At 40.4% G+C, this 19,007-nt stretch overlaps 1 protein-coding gene across 1 annotated transcript in view; it reads right to left on the bottom strand.

Annotated features, from left to right (window-relative positions):
* Nucleotides 1-19,007, bottom strand: part of shank3a (SH3 and multiple ankyrin repeat domains 3a) — a 243,694-nt gene that overhangs the window by 185,830 nt on the left and 38,857 nt on the right. The window contains exon 3 of the mRNA XM_049574188.1: nt 15,214-15,668. Coding sequence (XP_049430145.1) covers nt 15,214-15,528 — 315 coding nt within the window. The 5' untranslated portion in view covers nt 15,529-15,668. The remainder of the gene's footprint in view (nt 1-15,213; nt 15,669-19,007) is intronic.

Raw genomic sequence — 19,007 nt, 5'->3', positions numbered from 1 at the left:
ATAGAAAAGTACTATAAAAGTACCCCAAAATACTCTTACTGCAGCTTCTTAAGTTCAGCTATTGGCAGCTTTACACACTCTCCCTTGACAGTCAACTAAAACCCTTCGGCGTGAGTATGAAACAAGACATTAGATGATGTAATTTTGGGGTTTGGGTGCGACAGACCAACGTTTTTCAACATTTTAACGTATTTTTCGATGAAATGATTAGTCGACTAATCGAAGAAATAATCGACAGATTTGTTGACAATGAAAATAATCGTTAGTGGCAGCCCTACTTGTTACACAGAGAACCACAACTATAGATGGAACTAGAAGGGTTCAGTTCTTGCAGTGGCACTGGTGAGAAACTGCTCTATCTCTAAATGTAGATTGTTTACAGACTCTAGGCACTAATGGAAAATTAGTGAAGAGTGGAAGAACGTCGTGACTACCAAATGCACAGATAATGCTCAGTGCGCACGCGCGCACACACACACACACACACACACACACACACACACACACACACACACACCAACAAATGTACATTACTTAGAAACAGGTGTAAGATATTCCTCAGCAGCCTCCTCTGCCACTTCCTCCATGCCAAACTCTGTCTGCCTCAGTCTCTCTTACACACACTGCATTTTAAATGTACACTTTACTTCTCCGCATCCCCTTGTGTTGAGACCACAGCATCACGACATGGAGGACTATCCTGCATCTTAACAACCACATCAGACAGGTGCAGCACAATGCTGTCTGCAGTCTGTAAACACACTGTAGACTTACAGTATACATTTTACACTGATTCTAAAGCAGGAAATGTTTTTGTTTCCCAGGACATGTTTATCCTGCCTCTTAGCCTTTCTTTTTTTTCACTTTAGGTTCTGTTTCCTTAAATTTGCATATCATCAGCTAGTTACTCTCGGGGTGTGCCAAGGAGCAGTGCACCCTAGCTGGTTGCCAAGGAAACTTGCTGAAATTTTCAAATTGGCCAATAGGTCCTGTTGGTAAAGCTTTTTGAGCATAAAAATTTCCTCATGCACTATTGAATATGATGGCACACTTCTTTCTATATCTGCCCGTTTGTGTAGCAATGCCACAGTTCATTTGATTGATTCCCACTTAGAATGCATTACTTGTTCAAACTTTCCATTTTCCAAGGTAAACGTATTAATAATTCACAAACTATACCCCCCAAAACAAACATGGTATAGGATATTGGAAAAGGGCTTTGAAGGACTGGAAGGCAAACTGGAATACATCAAACAGTCATTATGAGTTTCTGCTACTATCAGCTTTTTCTCATTTATTTGCCAAATGCTTTACTGTAGTGATCAGGCTCATTAGGTCTGTATTGAGGGTGTTTACTGACTGACTGAGGAATATGGCAATACGATATGTATCAAGATACAGAGATTATGTTTCAATATCATTGTGATATATTGCAATACTCTGAGCAAGGTCATATATTGCAATTTTTTTACCTAATTTCAGGAGCTAGCAGTGCACCCTGTATGAGCTGTTTCAAAGGCCTGTGTTTCTTTGTGTCCCATTGGAGTGGAAGATTTAAATGGCTGGGGATAAATTATAACAATGCTATCTAGTGGTCAGGGTTTTAAACAAAATGCAAAATGAGCCATTGCCACAAATCTTTGTGTAAATTGTTAATTAAAGATCAATACAGTGTTTTTAAGAATTTATACTAATGCTACGATACTCATGTGTATTGATATATTTTTACAACCCTAGTCTGTATGGATTGTTTTTTTCTAATTATGTCCTGTGGGTGTAATTATTTATATATTTAATATTGTTAATTTATAAGAAAACTAGACTCCTCTGCAAAATACTTGCTCTGACTGCTTTTGTGTGTGAGTCTTCTCACCTTTTATCCCAAACTCTACTGACACTCAAGATGTGTTATTAATTGATTAGAACATAGATTTGTTTCTAATCTTGAATCCATCTCGCCCAGTGCTCAAGTGTGACCGCTGGAGTCATGTCTGAACCCATGTCACAATACTCACACATCACCTGCCAATATCCCTTGTGTGCTTTTTATTGCATATAAGCTTTTTTTTGTTTTTACGTCACTGTCGACCTGCCCTTCCAACATGTCAGGCCCATCACCGAGGTGATGTCCAGCAGTGCTGTGTTCACCAAATGCTGCCCGAGTTCTCACTGCAATGCACTGCCACAAAAATATGCTCTTAATAGTCATTCTCTTCTTTAAAGTAGTATAACTCACATTTTTTTGTTTTGAAAAGGTGCTCAGTGAATGATGTATCATTTTGTCAAACAGTTATTTTTCTTAACCTTGTGCCTGTAATCGCACTCACTGCAAGTCACACGGCATCCCTGTTTTTATCCCTGTTATAAACAAAGTTGACGTGAAACAGTAAGAGTAAGATTTTGACACACTGATTTCACTCTTTCTGAGGCAGACAAGATCGCATCCCTCTGCTCTTAAATTAGACAAAAAGGTTGTGTGACCATGCCATGGAGAAGTCAGACATGTATGTGTCTCACCTACACTGAATAAGTGATTCAGGCATTAGTGTGCATTCACACCAAAAGCGTCATGAGCGTCATACAGTAAGCGGCCGGCAGCCATTCATTTTCTATGTACGCTTGCTACAAGGGCGTCAGGGGCGTCGGCTGCAGCGAGCAGCGCAGCAACCGGAGCGTCAAGTAGAAGTTGAGAGAAGCTGAACTTTATGCAAATGAGCAGCGCCACTGCCGAAGCAGCAGCCGACTGCAGACCGGGATTCGGGTATGGAGGTCTGGGCTCTCCCGGAGCTGTACAAGCCGGTGAAATTCACTGTGGAGTTGCCGGGTTTGCAGGACTCTGTGGACCCAGACGGCCCGACGGCTCCGGGCCCTGTGTTTACTCAGCAAATACACCGATGCAGTACAAAGGAGTCTTCCGAAAGTGCGATTAATGAGCTCGTGCTTATTTACCACCAATTACATTTCTCAGTGGTCCTATGTGCCAACAGGAGAGTAAAATCATAATTATAAAGGACTCTATATTGACTGTGTTTATTAGCGTTATTTTAATTGTGCAATAAAAGTCATGGATAATACAAAGTGAAGACATAAATGATATATTTGTTCATCTTTATAAAGTGAACAGCCGTGTCAGCCTTGATGGACACATCTGCAGCAGCCGGCCCCGCCCCTTTGGCCACTGCAAGTGCCTGCTGGAGCTGCTGCCAGGCAGCGCGATGCCAGCGACCTGAGTGACCGCTGGCACTCATGACGCTTTTGTGTGAATGCACAGATAGTGTGAATGAACCCGCTTTTACGTCTGGAACCTCCCGTCTATGATGAGCTTGAGACACGCCCTCTTTGAGGACTTGGAAAAACTGTTGCTGCTAGAGTTAAAGGCAGTGAATAATACTACTTAATAATAATCTGTATCATCAGTATGTACTACTGAATATAATATGTGATTGTAATTGTATGCATACGTACATACTGTTGCAAACGTATAAGTTATACAACGCTACAACTAATACATACCAAAACAACAGCCATTTACCATTGCGCATATCTACTGTATGTTTGGTATTGTGTTGTATCATATTGTATGTTTTGTGTTGTGGCTGCAGCATGGGCGAACGGCCCAGAACAAATTTCTCACTTTGTGAGACAATAAAGTTAATCTTGAATTAAAGTAAGAGCTGGTAACTTTTATGAAATCCACTTTGTGTCATGTTTGCTTAAACTGTCACTAAATTCTGAAAGAAAGATAGTCTGTGGAAAAAAAAACATGTCCTTCCTTAGTTGACGAAACAGTAATGAGTTGTCATCGACTAAAACCATGAAGGATTAACATCAAGATTCTGTTACTGCACTGCTATTTCTCGCCTCAAATGTTTCAGAAACATATTTTTGTGTACTGTTTAGCTGTAAAATGTGAAAGGTTGTGACCCGGCAACCATTTTGGAAATAGCTGACTGAATTTACGAAGCACTGCCAACCAGCTAGACCGGTCTTCTCATTTTACAGCTAAACACTAAAATATGTTTCTGAAAACATCTGAGGTGAGAAATGGGCAAGGCATTAACAGAATATTGATTAACATTTGATCAGTGTGCCTAGTTTGACAGTTTGCCTGCATATCACGAGCAGTGAGTGACATAATGGACAAATGCGTTAGAGACTCCTTGGCTTTGATTGGGTGTTTTCATTCACATGCAGTAAGGTCACTAGAAGCACTACAAGGCAATAGAGTAGACAGAAGTATATAATTTTTCCACACATAATATGCCTCATTTAGTGCTGTGTGAATATAGTGACAGTTTCAGCAAATATAACTTTTTTTTTAAATACAAGTCACCAACTACAGCCTTAATAAATACCACATTCATATTTAGTCCACCCCATTCATATTAATGAGGCTAGACCAATATTAGAAGCTCCTCTCAGCATTGCTAAACAGCAACCCAAACTACAGGCTTCAAAATGATCATAAAACTGAAATGACACCTCAGATTTCTGTAGGGCTGTTCCACATGAGTTTAAGCTATGTGTACCTAATAATCTGCCAACGGTGTGTATAACTGGACTGGGGATATGTTGTTACCCATCATTTTTTCAGTTTAGTGAATAATTTGAATTCATCTTACAAACTCACATTGTTGATTTACAGTGAAATGTTCACTCATGTTGCACTAAGTCATGACACATACACGCATATCGCACACAAATCTAATTACTCAGCTGTTACTCACACCGGCCACAGGAACCACTTGAATATTCCATGTAAACCATAATTATTTGACAAATACATTTACAATTCTGCAGGCAGACGTGCACACACACCAAACATCCTATACAGAAACAAACTGACTGTAAATGGCCTGACACTAGGACAACTACGGTGAATTCACCAAGAATCAAAGGAAAGATAGGGAGTAATGAACTGCACCTTGGGATTTACATCAAGAGAGACTCCAGTTCTGAGTTGGTGTCATAAGGAAAATGCTAGAGAAGCTAACTTATAGAAGAAGCACATGACACAAATATAGCATGCACAACCATACATTAATGTGTGCACACAGTGACACACAGCTTGATTAAAAATATCTCACATTTGTCAGAGGTGAAGGGCAGGTTCTCTCTTCTGCCTCACTCAGACACTTTGTGTTTTTAGGCATGGGTAAACATTCAAAGAGACACACTTGCGCACACAACAAATATTGATTACAGTCCTCTTCTTCACTGCAGTTGACAGGCGAGATTGAGTATGCCAACAAGATCTACAGTTCGTGTCAGTCATCAGGGAGTCACCACCAAGTTTAGGAACATTCAAAAGACACAGACACACAAACATACAGACACACATATCCATACATATGCAGATTTGTAGAGAAATAAAGTATTAAGTTTTAGTCCTGGTATGAGTCAACTTTTCAGCTATCCAGTTATTTTGTTACCTTGGAATGCACTAATAATTCCAGATATTTTGAAATAACAATGGGATACTTTCACAGTTAAAATGATGTCAATTAAGTGACAGTAAAATGCATCTACATTTTCCCTAAAAGTCCCAGTGCGGCTTATCAAGCTTTTCCATAACGTGTGACTAATTACAACCTCTGAGTGCACAATGTGCATCCATGTGATCAAATCAAGTTAAGATGGAGGAGCAGGCAGCTCCAGTGGGAATGAAAACATTACATACGTCATCTCTGGGAACTTGTAGCACTGTGCTGAAACAATGTGCCGACCCACCCTGAGAGAGGGGGACCTTTTTCCCCAGTGTGAACATGTTTAAGATTCTAAATGTGGCTCACCATAATTCAAAACCAAATGATGACTAACAGATGTAATTAGGTTCTTTGCAAAGCTTGCTGTAGGGTTGCAGGTTCAAGCAAAAGCAATTAAGATTTAATTATTTTTGTATTTGACTCCTTAAATGGCCACAGTAAGACAGCAAGGATGAAAAACAAAGACATTCTACCTTTGTAGCTACCTTTGAGCTACTGCTAAGAGAGACTAATTTCACTATGATTACAACAGTAGAGACTGATCTCCCCTGCTGTTAAGGGAAATGTAGCAGAGCACTATATTAGTGCAGCTTATTGGAAGTGTGTAAATTGCCATGGGGTCTTCTTTTCCCATTGGCAGTAAAGTAGAGAGTATAGTATTACTGTATTGACTGCAAGTATTGTAATCAAAGGCTCTACGACAGCGCCAGCCACTGTACATATAATTTCAACTCAACTGAATAGTCGGACAGATTAAGTCTCATAAAATATTACTAAATTAGATGATTTCATCTCTTGGTAGAGGACACACCAGCCATCCAATGTCTAAAAAAAGAAATCACATATTAAATTCTAGTGCCCTCTCCTTTCTAGTTACAGAGATAATATTACAATGGTGAGAGTTGTTCCCCCTGCACAAACACAATGAATATCCAGCCCAGACCTGTAACAAAAGCTCAGTATGGTTGGGCTAATATTAATGTCTCCATATATTCCCAGGCTTCTCTCAGACTAGACTGTGAGAGAAACAAATGGAGGAAAACAAAGACAGAAAAACAACTAAGAAGAAGTGAACAGGAAGAGGGAATATAATAGAGTTAACCCGAAAGGAGAACAGATCAATAAACCAATCACAGATTTAAATTAGAATTGGCTATCCCCTAGTGAACATTAATTGTTTTATAATTTAATTTATCAGTATCCAAATGCACTTTCCCCAAAACAACATTTATTGTCTCGTTACACTCCAAACACATGCAATGTAGCAATGGTGGTTTGCCATAGCTGATCTCAAAACACACTCCAGCTTTGCCCACCTGGCTGTCAGATATGCCAGAAAATTACAGTACTCTTGTTTACGCCCTTTCCCCCCTTTTCTGCATTTTCTCTCTGTGTGTAGGACCTGATAGACAGATGGAACAGAAGTGGAATGAATGGCAAGTGAGATGAGAATAAGCGGAAGGGTGTTACATTGAGTCAAATCTCTCCAGCAGCTCTCTCCCCTCATGGCTATTGTGGGCAAATGGAGGTAGGTATATGCTAGCCACGTCCTGTACCCCTGCTGCCACTGTGAATGAAGCTAAAAATAGCAACATGGGATGTGGGAGGCTTTCCAGAGAGATGCCCACCAATCACTGATACAACATTGCATATGTCAATCTGTGTGTGTGTGTGTGTGTGTGTGTGTGTGTGAGTTTGAGTGTATTTGGAGGAACTGTCAAACCACTGTTGTGTGTAAGACTTATGTCAGAGGCAGAGAGGACCTGAAGTGTGGATGAAAGGAAATGGAAAGGGAGGCGAAAGCATCCCAATCAGCAAAATGAATGTTGGCATTTCTGCAAACCGTAAATATGTAACATTTGTACGTTTTTATGCAGCAGATATGAAGTGACATTTATGTTTACATGCGGTTATGTTTAGGCACAAAATCCACTTGGTTATGGTTTGAAAAAGATTATGTTTTGGCTTAAAATACCCACATTTGCCACCACAATCACCTTTGAAAATGGTGCCATGTCTTGCTAAAAAAAACAGCCAGTTTTGTTGTCTGTATGTCTGGAAAAGTGATGTGTAGCTTGGCAGCTATCTTGCCAAGGTGTCATGCCATCCACCATCCTCTCCACCTTCATATGACAAGGACAGCTCATATACATGTAATCAGAACTACATCACTTTAGATTTAGATTGATATGATGCATATAATGTTCAAATGTAACATATCCCTGATTTGCAGAAACATACAGTACCAACATTTTCTTATGGTGACTGGGAAAAAATAGCTCTACTGAAATGCTACTATGATTTTAAGCCCAGTGACAGGGATAAACTGTAGGTGTACGGTAATCTGCATTCTTATCAAACTTAACAGTGATGACTTCCCATTCTAAATGCAGAAAATAAAGCTGTTATCACAACTGGAAAATGAGGGGTACTGAGGAGATGGCACAATCACCACAACCACTATACTCGACGCAAATAATTTGTCAGCCACAAGATAAGGAAGGCAAGATATCACCACTGTCCACCTTGGAAAACTAAAGATGTAATGATCAAGAACCGGTCCTGGCGACTCAAGAAGTACAAGAGGATGCCTGCAACTGAGACCCTGGAGACTGCTGAACAAATGGTTCACAATACTGGCCACCAGACAAAGGAAACACACCACAGAATCACAGGCCAGAACAATAAATCATCTGATCACAACAAAACAGTCCACTGTGCAAGACCAGCTGCAGTGCAGTAATGTAGCAAGAACAGACCCACCAAGAGCTGAAGCTGAAGACTACTGACGCAGCATATGGGAGAAACAATCATCACGTACCAACAATGCTCAATGGATAACAGATCTGAAAGCAGAACACTTCATTCTCCCAGAGCAAGAACCAGTCACCATCACAGCAGCAGACATCCAACAGGCACATCAAGAGATGGATAGCATGAGAGTTTCATTTTTTTCTGTAGTAATATCTGTTTAAAGACTTAAAAAGCTATGCAATACAAGACAAGAGAGAAGTTAAATAATAGATTCTTCCTTGGACCACCAAGTACATTTTGGATCAGTGGTATCCAACTGTCATTGTTTTTTGTTTCTATCATGTCTCTCATCTGGTGCCTACCTGATTTGATAGAGGCTGTGTGATATGGTAATATGTACCATTAAAGGGATTTGTCAGCTGGTAGAGATTTTACTATGCTGTTTTTATCGAGATATGTATTCATTTAATATTTCTGGTTGTAATATTTTTTTTTGCAGGTATTCAGTTCAATAAATTAGCCAATACAGACGTTTCTATTATCTCATGATTATTTCATCTGGTAAACAGTTTTGCAATTGAATTTCCAGAGAATTAAGTACATCATAATATAAAATATCTAAGAGATAATGCCCGATGAGGTGTCCGTTATCAGGAATTAATGGCTGACGTGTAGGCGTGAACTGTCCAATAATGATGGACACTTGGAAGGGCATTAGCCCGCTAACGCCATGGTCACTTTCTAAATGAAAAAAAAACAAAAAACAATAGCCATGAGTAACTGTCGGCCGCGGCCTAAAGTAGTGAGTTGAATAGTGATTTGGTATGAAAGATAATTGCCTAAAGTTCAGAGAGGCAGTGTAATTCCTGCAGCATGTGTTACAATCTCCATCCTGCAGTGTTCAGGGGATGAGGCGCTGAAGGACTGCTCTCAGTGTAAAGTAAATAAATTGTGAACAGGCTTTGACCCTCTTGCTATGGTTAATGCTACTCATTATAGATACAGGTTGATACTATTATATAGCAAGCACATTAATTTAACCCTCTGACAGTTACACTGGGACTACTTAGTAGGTGTCCATTATCAGTTTTTAATGGACACCCTGCAGTCAAGTATTCACCCTGACCATGATATAAATGGCTACTACGACATACACTTTTATATGTTGTCTTAGGTTTTTGTCATTATGGTTAGAAAACACTGCTGAAGAATCTTAATCACAAAATGTTAGGGTTTTTGCTTGAAAACATTTATAACAACAACGCTACACAAACTTTCTTCTCTATGCATGTTTACTTACTTGGTCAAAATAGTGCATTATCAGACATGTAGTTGCTAGAAAAAGCAATTTTTTCCAGCCACTCTTGTTGTGCACATGCATACCAACCAACCAATCAATATATCAACCAAACAGGGTCTGCCCTACCAGCAGCACACATAAACCAGACACAAACAGAGGACTCCCACTCTGACTATGGCAAAATAACTCTTTCACCTTGACTTACAACAATGACATAAGAATTTCATTCAGACTGACAGTGTGGGCAGATGGTAGTTAAGTAAGAAAAGGATAATTGGGACTAAAAGGATCAAACTACTTGAAGGCTACATGGCAGGAACTGGCAACAAGAACATGAGATTCCACAAGCGATCCCATTACCTGGACAGGTAAATAAGACAAGTGCTCAACTGCCAGTTCAGCGGAAAGAACAAGGTCCAAGGCCATCACAGATGCACTACCTGTCATCAGATATTCACATAGTTAGTTAGCCAAGAGAGGGTCTGGAAGCAGATTACATGAAAACTAAGAAAACACGAATGGAAATCTTAAACTGACTACTTATTTAAACACAAATGCCTCCTAGACCATATCAAAAACAATAGTCATTTAAACTAAAACCTATGCCTTGTGTAGTCTAAGCACTTCTAAAACACACAGCCTCCAAATTAGCAATGCTCTACTTGTGTAGCGGAACAAAAGAGCCTGCAAAACTTTAAGCTATGGCAGTTGGCTCATTGTTATTGTTGCAACCCTGCTGCATCTGTGGTATTTGTTTTCAATGAAATATGTGAGATATGAAGTTATATCTTAATTAAAGTTTAGTTTCTCTTGCTTGCCAGCTCTGTCACACTCTATCTGTGAGATTAGTTGGGTAATTGATGGCAAAAGGTCATCTAAACATCAATAATAACATGAAAAAAAAACCTTTTCATCACTCTCCTCTTACAAGAAACATGTGACAATACATAGATAATTTTATCAAGATTCAAGCATCCAAAGACTGTATGCCAGCTAGAGAGAGAAGAGCTTAGTAAGCGTCAAGGCCAGTGTCCTGAATGAAACATGAAGCATCCACAAGTACATCAGTAAAATGGATCCTGAAAATAAACTGCTCAGAGAATATCTCAAAACAGCAGCAGATAGGGAGAATGTTTGCAATGAGCTTAGAGGTGGTAGCTTGGAAAGCCAATCCCCTACATGGGAACATGGGCAAACACAAGACTGGAAAATATGCACATAGTAAGGTGGACTCTCCAAGCCATCCTTTTTGGTTTCTCTTGATAAGAGACCCCAAACAGGGTGGCTGAGAGAAATGGAGCTGAGAATAATAGAGCTGAGATCTGGGACTTGCACAACGAGACATTGAAATGGTTCTCCAAACAGTAAACACACTGTGCAGAACCCTCAAACTTGTGGGTCTACAGTAGAGTACCAGTACTCAGACTTGAGGAGGACACATACTGGTCTGTCCTAGATGGGAAAAGGGGTATTTTTCCAATTCCACTGTACGTAAGTCTTTCATTCTCATTTTGTAGAATAAGCATCATCACACTGTTACACTTCTGACAGCAAATTACCTTCTGTGAGTGAATAAAGAGGGAGAATGCACTAGAAGAGGCAACAAGAGAAGCAAATGGAGAATAAGGATGAATGCAGGTAGAGAGTGGGGCAGACTATTTATGTCAGTGTCTCCCTCTCCTCTGTTGAGAGATGAATGACACCCATTAGCGGTATTGGAAAGCTGTCTCTTTTTGCACCAATCATAGAAACAGAGTTTTGGTGGAATTGGATATGATGACTGACAAATGATACCCATAATCAGAAAAAAAGCACAGTCTTTGCAAATAATCTGCCCAACAGTCTGACTGAACAAATGGCAGTATTGACTGCTAATGCAACTTTACTGTCTCCTACTGCCAAGACACAGTACTTAGTTAAAGTTGCACCAAGGACCAGGCAACTCTTTTATGTAATAATGGACTTGGCTTTGTCTAAATCATAGGCTAAATCACCAAAGTCCATTCCATTTCCACAAAAGTCTTCTTAAAGGAGAACTGACAAAACTTATAAACCAAAAACTGTCTCAATGCCGAATCCAACTTTTTGGATTTCACTACAGGAAAGACGGTCTTTTTTATAAAACTGGAATGTCTATGCAGGAAAAAGACGCAAATACTTTTGAAATTGGTACTACATGACCAAAGAAGTCAGAGAAAATGTGCTGTGTCATTTGGTTTTGTTCAAGGGGTAGAAATCTTACAACTACCGGAATGCACTGCTCCACACCAGGCCAATAAATGCTCCTGCTGGTAGTCGATATAATGCAAACTTGGCTGTTTGACACAACGGTGGCCAGCTGGTAACAAACTATCTTGAATTACAATTAAACAGTACACTAAAACATGTTTCTAGAAACATTTGAGACGAGAAATAGGCAACACAGTAACATAATCTTGGTTTACATTTGATCAACACTGCTTAGTTTTACTATTTGATCTCAGTTTTTTTCAGCCTTCATTTCTTATTATGCAGGAAACAGTATGGCACCCACTTCCTGTTCACAAACTGTCACGATTACAGCTAAGACAGCTAAACATTTTAGGTGAGCAATAGGCAGCACAGTGACAAAATTTCGGTTTATATTCAATGAGCACTGCTTAATTTTGCCATTGGATTGGAGTTTGGTCTGAGTTTGAGAAAGAGAGGGGCACTTCTGTCTCTTAATCCACTTATATACTCTTTGTGTCTTTAGTAGTGGCATGGATGGCGCACAATAAGAAAATGCAGGACAGCCTGCAGTTCAAGTAACAGCCCGAGATCCAGCTAAACTCTGTCAAAACTTGTCATCCAGCAGAGTTTCGCTCGGACGAGAGCAGGGAGTTCTGCCACTGGTTAGATGCAGGGAAGTTTACCAAAGTTCATTAACACATAATACCCACAATATTATGATACAAAGCTGGTTGAAAATCAGTGAAGTTTCCCTTTAACACTTAGCAGCACTTGACATTTCCACTACAACTGTTTATTCCACTTCACCCCCTCTCACTAAACACTAACAAGAATGCATTTAACACAAACTGGGTTTCATCCTCAAGATCTTCTTTAAATTGGTATCTTAAATTCCCAATGAATAAATTCAGCACATCAGTTCACATCGAAGTTTATATAAAAACCATCACTTCAGACTAATATGCTTGCGAAAATATTGGCAATTGACATAACAGGCCAGGTATTGAACAAAAAAGTGTAACTATTAAGTCATTTTGATCTTAAAGTCTTTCCCATATGATCCATCGCTTCTCCCTTTTCTCCTGCTGAAAAGTAAAAGTGTTGCCTGTTGTGATCTTCGCATGGTGCTTCATTTCCCTGATCCAGGCTTGAAACACAGCAGGAGGTGTGTAATCCAACTTCAGGCGGACTATTCTAGTGTAATCTCCTGCTCACTCAGAGTACACACAAGTCACTTTTGACTGCTCCATAAAAGATTCAAACTGTCAGAATCTGGCCATCTGTCATCTGCCTCTATGTTTGCCTGTCAGACTTTTAGGCTCTCTCTCTGTTTGTCTTTCCGTCTATCACTGTGTCAGGCTGCATGTGCTCTTGCCTGTTTGTCTGTATTTTGAACTTAATGTGACTCCTCGGAAGTGAAACTAATGATCTGGTGAGCATCTTTACATTACATAAGCACATTAAGGGAAGTCCCTTGGCAATGGGATTAGGACGTCAGGGGCATGTGTGCATGTTGGTGTACCAGTGTGTTTAGGTGTGCTTGCATGTGCATGCTTACAGCACAGCATTATGTGTGTCTATATGATATGTATGAGCATGCTTGAGTGTGCGTGCATGTGTGTGTGTGTGTGTGCGTGTGTGTGTGTGTGCGTGCGTGTGTGTGTGTGCGTGCGTGCGTGTGTGCTTGTGTGTGTATGCAAGTGTCTGAGCTCAACTGAAAAACGTTTTTTGTTCACAGACGGCGATTCTGCAGCACCTTTGGGGAATTCTCTGCTTTCTTTTCAACTGCTCTCCTTTTATGTCCTGTCTTTATTCCTAGCATGCAGCGCCAGGGCCTCACTAAGATACAATGGGTCATTTCAGCCAAGAAGCCAGCAACAATGAGGTAATCAACAATAACAAACACAAAAACAGCCTCTTGCTTTTGCCATCAATGTCTGGGGGAAGGATCAAAAGGACACTCCAACTAAGCCACCTACAGAAAGCCAACAGAGTACCTGAGCACGAGTATGCAGTGACTGGCTGTAAAGGTTTAATCTGCATTCCTATACCATTAGGAGAGGATGTCCCCAGTGGACATGTAAGAGCAGAAAAGGAGGGGTGAGTAGAGAAGTGTTGATACAGAGGCACATTAGTAATAAAAGGCTTAATGCTGTGTTGTTGCACAGAATATGTCACATAGTATCTCTCTAATAGTGTGATCTAATGTGTGCTACTGACAGGGAGAGAGAGTGCAGGGATAGGTAGAGTGTACATGGGCATAGAGGTGTGTTGAATTGATAGCACTTCATTTCATTCTACAGCCAATGAAGGATGAAACGTTTCTTCCTCGCTGTGTTTATGTGCAATTCAAGGCAATCACTTTCTGTTTAAGATCATTTTAACCAGTGACTTATAAAGGACATTTTAATGGGAATACTGTCCTTACTGTAGAGTAAAGCATGATGTATTTACTTTAAAAAGGCTAAAATAAGCACTACTGGAACAATTCATTAAGAATGGCTGTTGTTGTAGTGCCCACATAATCGTGCAAATCGTATTTGTAGCTGAATCCGCATGTATTACAACAGCAGACCTTGAAAATGAACGAAATGAACTAATTTAGGATCTGATCATTTACCCTATTTTTATACCACGGCTCTGCAGCAAACACAGACACAAGCACACTTCAGTATGGTCACAGAGGTTTTGTGAAGAGAGAAAAAGTGCATACAGTATGTTGAAAATGGGAAATAAAGGCAAGAAAGGATCAATGTCACAGTCTTACGGTTCTGCGTTTTTCCGAGGCTGCAATACTACACACACACACACACACACACACACACAGGCTACATCTTCAGGAAAAACTCCTGCGTAAAGATTTTAGCAAGATGAATTTAGGATTGGATCTCTTCATCTGTCTGGGCACAAAGCAACACCAGTATGAGGGAGACAGGGGTTGAGGTTAAGTTTCACAGATCAGGCACAACTATCTTGATTCCACTTTGTGTCTTCCTGTGGATTTACAATGCCTCTTATATCCATCTTTATCCCTGATGCCTTTTTTCTCTTGCTCTCTCACTCCCCCTCCCCTCCCTCCCTCTCCCACTCTCACCCTAAGTGGCCAGTTGTCAAAGTCAGCTGAAGCCCAGTTAATGAAGAGGTAGATTTATTAGCGAGACATCAGTGGAATAGGCAGGGAGGAGTGGAACCCCCAGAAGCCAGCAAGCAAACACAGCCACTAACTGTGCATACCAAAAAGAGAAAGAGAGGGAAAGGAGAGAAAAGATGGATGGGATAAAGAAAGAATGGTTCGGAAAGAGAGGGAAAAAAGAGAAAACTGAAGATGTTTAAAAGAAATTAGGCAAATCCAAAAAGCAGACAGAAGAGAGGTAGAAAGCACCCATTGAGAGAGGAAGGGGGAGAGGCAGCTTCCCTCTCTTTTATCCTCTCTCCAGCAGTGGCTACACAACGAGCTCTTACCGTCTGTTGTAGGTCTGGAATTCCAATGCGGATGACCACGGTGTTGCCTGTCGGCTCCTCCATGGGTGCTCTTGCACTGTGGCTCCGCTCTGCACCGGGACGGAAAGCCGGAACACCGACAGGAATGGGAGCAGCGCTGTCCTCTTCCCGGGAGCTGCTGCTGTCAGTGCTGGCCCCCTGGCTGCCGTTTGCTGTGTGTGTGTAAGGGTGTGTGAGTGTGTGTGTGTGAGTGTGTGTGTGCTGCTGCTGCTGCTGCTGGTCCTGCCGTGGAGGGCTGGGTGGCTCATGTTTGCCGGCTGCCGGACGCAGAGGCATGCTCCGTGTTAGGGGCTCGGTCTATGTCTCTCTCTCTCTCTCCAGACACACACACACACAAGCACACACACACGCGCGCACACACCGATGGCTCTCGCTCACACTACACGCACACACCGTTTGCAGCGTGCATCACTCGCCTGGGAGAGAAAAAGAGGGAGGGAGAGAAAGGCAGGGAAGGAGGGTGGCAGAGAGGGAATGGGCAAAGAGGAGGGGGTATTAGGAGATTACAGAGAGATGAAGGGTAAAAACACAGAGAGAAGATAAGTATGAGGGGAACTTGCAAATAAAACTGAGGAGAGATGCATAGATAAAGCAAGATTGAATGAATTACATTCATAAAATGGTGTAAAATTATTTAACAATAATCTGTGATTTGCACAAACGATAATCCTAATGCAATTAGTTAAAATGTGGCACACTGAGTCTTTAAATAGAACAAAACATACATAACAAAAACAGAATGAATAATCAACATTTGCATAAAAATACCCTGGACCTTAGTATTAAATGTAAGTGTGTTTGAATAGTGTTCAACAGCCACAGTATCACCTAATTAATGTCACTGTTCATACAAAAAGATTTTCACTTTAGTTTGATATTACACATTTAAATGCCAAATTCATATGTTGTAAAGCAACTTCAATTCTCCAGCTTCACATAAGATGAAACTCTGCACATTTATACTAAAGTGCTCATAGTATAACACTGTTTCTGTCACATGCTGTTGGTCTTGCTGTAGTGCACTGACACTGCGCTGACATCACGACAGCACGGGGGGATTGTTTGTCCGGATCAATGTTGGGCAGGATTTGGCCTTCATGCTTCACTTTTTCTATCTGTGGGGTTGTCGCAGATCAAATGGTTCCCAGGTAGACACAGTGACACATAGGGCAAGTTGCCATAACACAGGATAAGGTTTTCGTGGGAGTTCTTCTCACTGAGGGTCATTCTCATAAGGGGTGCTGTTTTCTTTCACTGTTTCATTATAAACGCCCTGTGAAGCCCTGAGACTGGGACTGTGATTAAAAGCTTAACAAATATTGTCGATTCGACCTTGATTATGATCTGTGCATTGTAAAACAGATATCCTAAAGTGATTTCATAGTCTGTTTGTCAGGTTTTATGAAGAAAGATGTGTGGTTTTTACACTGATCAACAAACACGCTAAAATAAGTATTTCACTGCTAGAGATGGTCTTTTCATCCTGGCTGTCTATGCAGTATAAGGACACAGATACTTTTGAAATCTGTGCTATATGACCAGAGAACACAGAGAAAAGGGGTTGTGACATTTACTTTTGCGCAAGAGGTAGAAAACCTACAAGTGCCAGAGTGAACTGTGCCACATCAGACAACATCAATAAATGCCCCTGCTGGTGGCTGACATAATGTGGGCTTGGCTATAAACAATATGGAAGCTGGCTAGTACCAAATTATCTCTAACAGCAAGCTAAAATATATATCTGAATTTTAGGCGAGGAATAGACAATGCAGTGGCGGAATCTTGATTTGTATTTTATCAGCCTCTCTTATTTTTTTTTTTGTTTGATCTCAGTATGTTCAGCCTCCATTTTTACAGTACAGGAATAAATATGGCACCTGCTTCCTGTTCACAAATTCTCATATTACAGCCCATGGATGTATACAGAGACCTGGATACAGCATTCATTTCTATGAAAGATGTGCAGAGGCGCATGAAGCCAAAATGGTTCAACTGCCACCTATAAAATTGGTGTGCTGCTTCCACATCATTGGGCCCACCAGTCAAGCCAGCTCCTCTTGGTTAAGCATCCCACTAACTTGAATGAAAATAAAATGATTCTTGCAGCTCTAGACGCTTTAGACGTTCCAAATGTTATCATACAAAATGGATCAATTCCTCTTTTTTTGTGTTCAGAGGGTCAAATCACAGTACATTTTTGACTAACATCCAGGCCTACACTTTTGTCAGCGGCATTTATACACAATCCATTTCTCCTAATATTTTGTACATTTTTCCATCTCAAGCTTTAACATAAAAGTAAGTCTATCCATACAGTATATTTTGTTTATAATCCCCAGCCATTGGGCCAATGTTGAGGATCAACTTGCAACAATTTGGTTTTTATAGTTTTCCTGATACCTGCCAAAGGTTTTTTAATAATATTTATCTTTGTGTGCTAATAGATCAAATCTTGATGGTGTAACAAGTTACAGTATTTCGTGGGGGTTCTAAAGCTCCTAAAAATGTATTCACTAATTTACAAATGTATCTTTCACAATGTAAATCTATGGGGAAAAAGTCTTTTTGGGCCCAATGGTGTCATGTGGCTTGATCCAAAATTCCACTGTTTGGACATAATCAAAAAAAACTGTCTCCAAAGCCCAGGGCACTTCCTAGGGGCTGTTACAGCCACACAGTACAGTAAAATACATTTCTGAAGACATTTTAGGCGAGAATAGGCAATACAGTATTATAATCTTGGGTTATATTTGATCTAAACTGCCTAGTTTTACAGTTTGATCAGAGTTGGGTCTGTGTTTGAAAGAGAGAGAGGCTGGTCTCTCTTGAGCCTCTTCTACACTCTTGTGTCTGCAGGCATACGAAAATGCGGACGTACAATCTGTAGTTAGAGCAACAGCCCTAGAGCCAGCAAAAATCTAGTGGATGACACATTTCATGTCATCCAGTGCATTTGAGCTGAGAGATGAGCAGGGTTATGTGAGCGCTGGTAAGATGGAGGGAAGTTTACTACAGTTCATTTACACATACCACCCACAGTTATGATACAAAGCTGGTTGAAAATGAACAAAGTATCTCTTTAAGGTACTGGCCTATTCAGTTCATGCTGTCATATTCAGTTGAACTCAAGATTACAGTGGAAATGCTTATCAGAGGAGATTGGTACATGACCTGGTGTGTAAGACAAATACTTAAGGGCTTGAGTATTTCCAGTTTCAAAGCCCACAATTTTAATAAGTGAACTTGTCGTGCAAGAAAAAAAATGTGCCATGAAACATTTGTGGCAGATCTGTAAATTATTAATTGTGATCTTAAGTCAGTGCTATGCTCCATTGTGCTCCATTGTGTTCTCAGTGCCATCGTTGTTCAAGCTGACCCGACAGCTTCAAGACAGCATTTTCTTATTGGTTGGAATTTAAAATAAGCACTTTAGGGAGAATACAAGTGATGAAAGCTCTGAAGCTGCCATTTCACAAGATGATGTGGACACTTGAGCTGACACACAGATATATATGCACACACAAACACACACAAGAGATAAATAAAGGCTGCAGGAATATTTACATACATTAGTAAGACGTCGACATTGTTCAGCTCTGTGTCCTCTGCACGGCTAATTTATGAAGACAAAGTCCTCATTGGTTACACAATTTACATACATATTAGTAGTTTGTCAAGTTAAAGGAGAGAGCAAGATTAAATGCCATTATCACATACGCTCTACCAAACATCAGACATCTCTTTGGTATGGCAAA

The sequence above is a fragment of the Epinephelus fuscoguttatus genome, linkage group LG4 (assembly GCF_011397635.1).
Source record: "Epinephelus fuscoguttatus linkage group LG4, E.fuscoguttatus.final_Chr_v1".
NCBI lineage: Eukaryota > Metazoa > Chordata > Actinopteri > Perciformes > Serranidae > Epinephelus > Epinephelus fuscoguttatus.
Note: the sequence above shows the minus strand (reverse complement) of the source record. Positions and strands in the feature narration are given on the sequence as shown.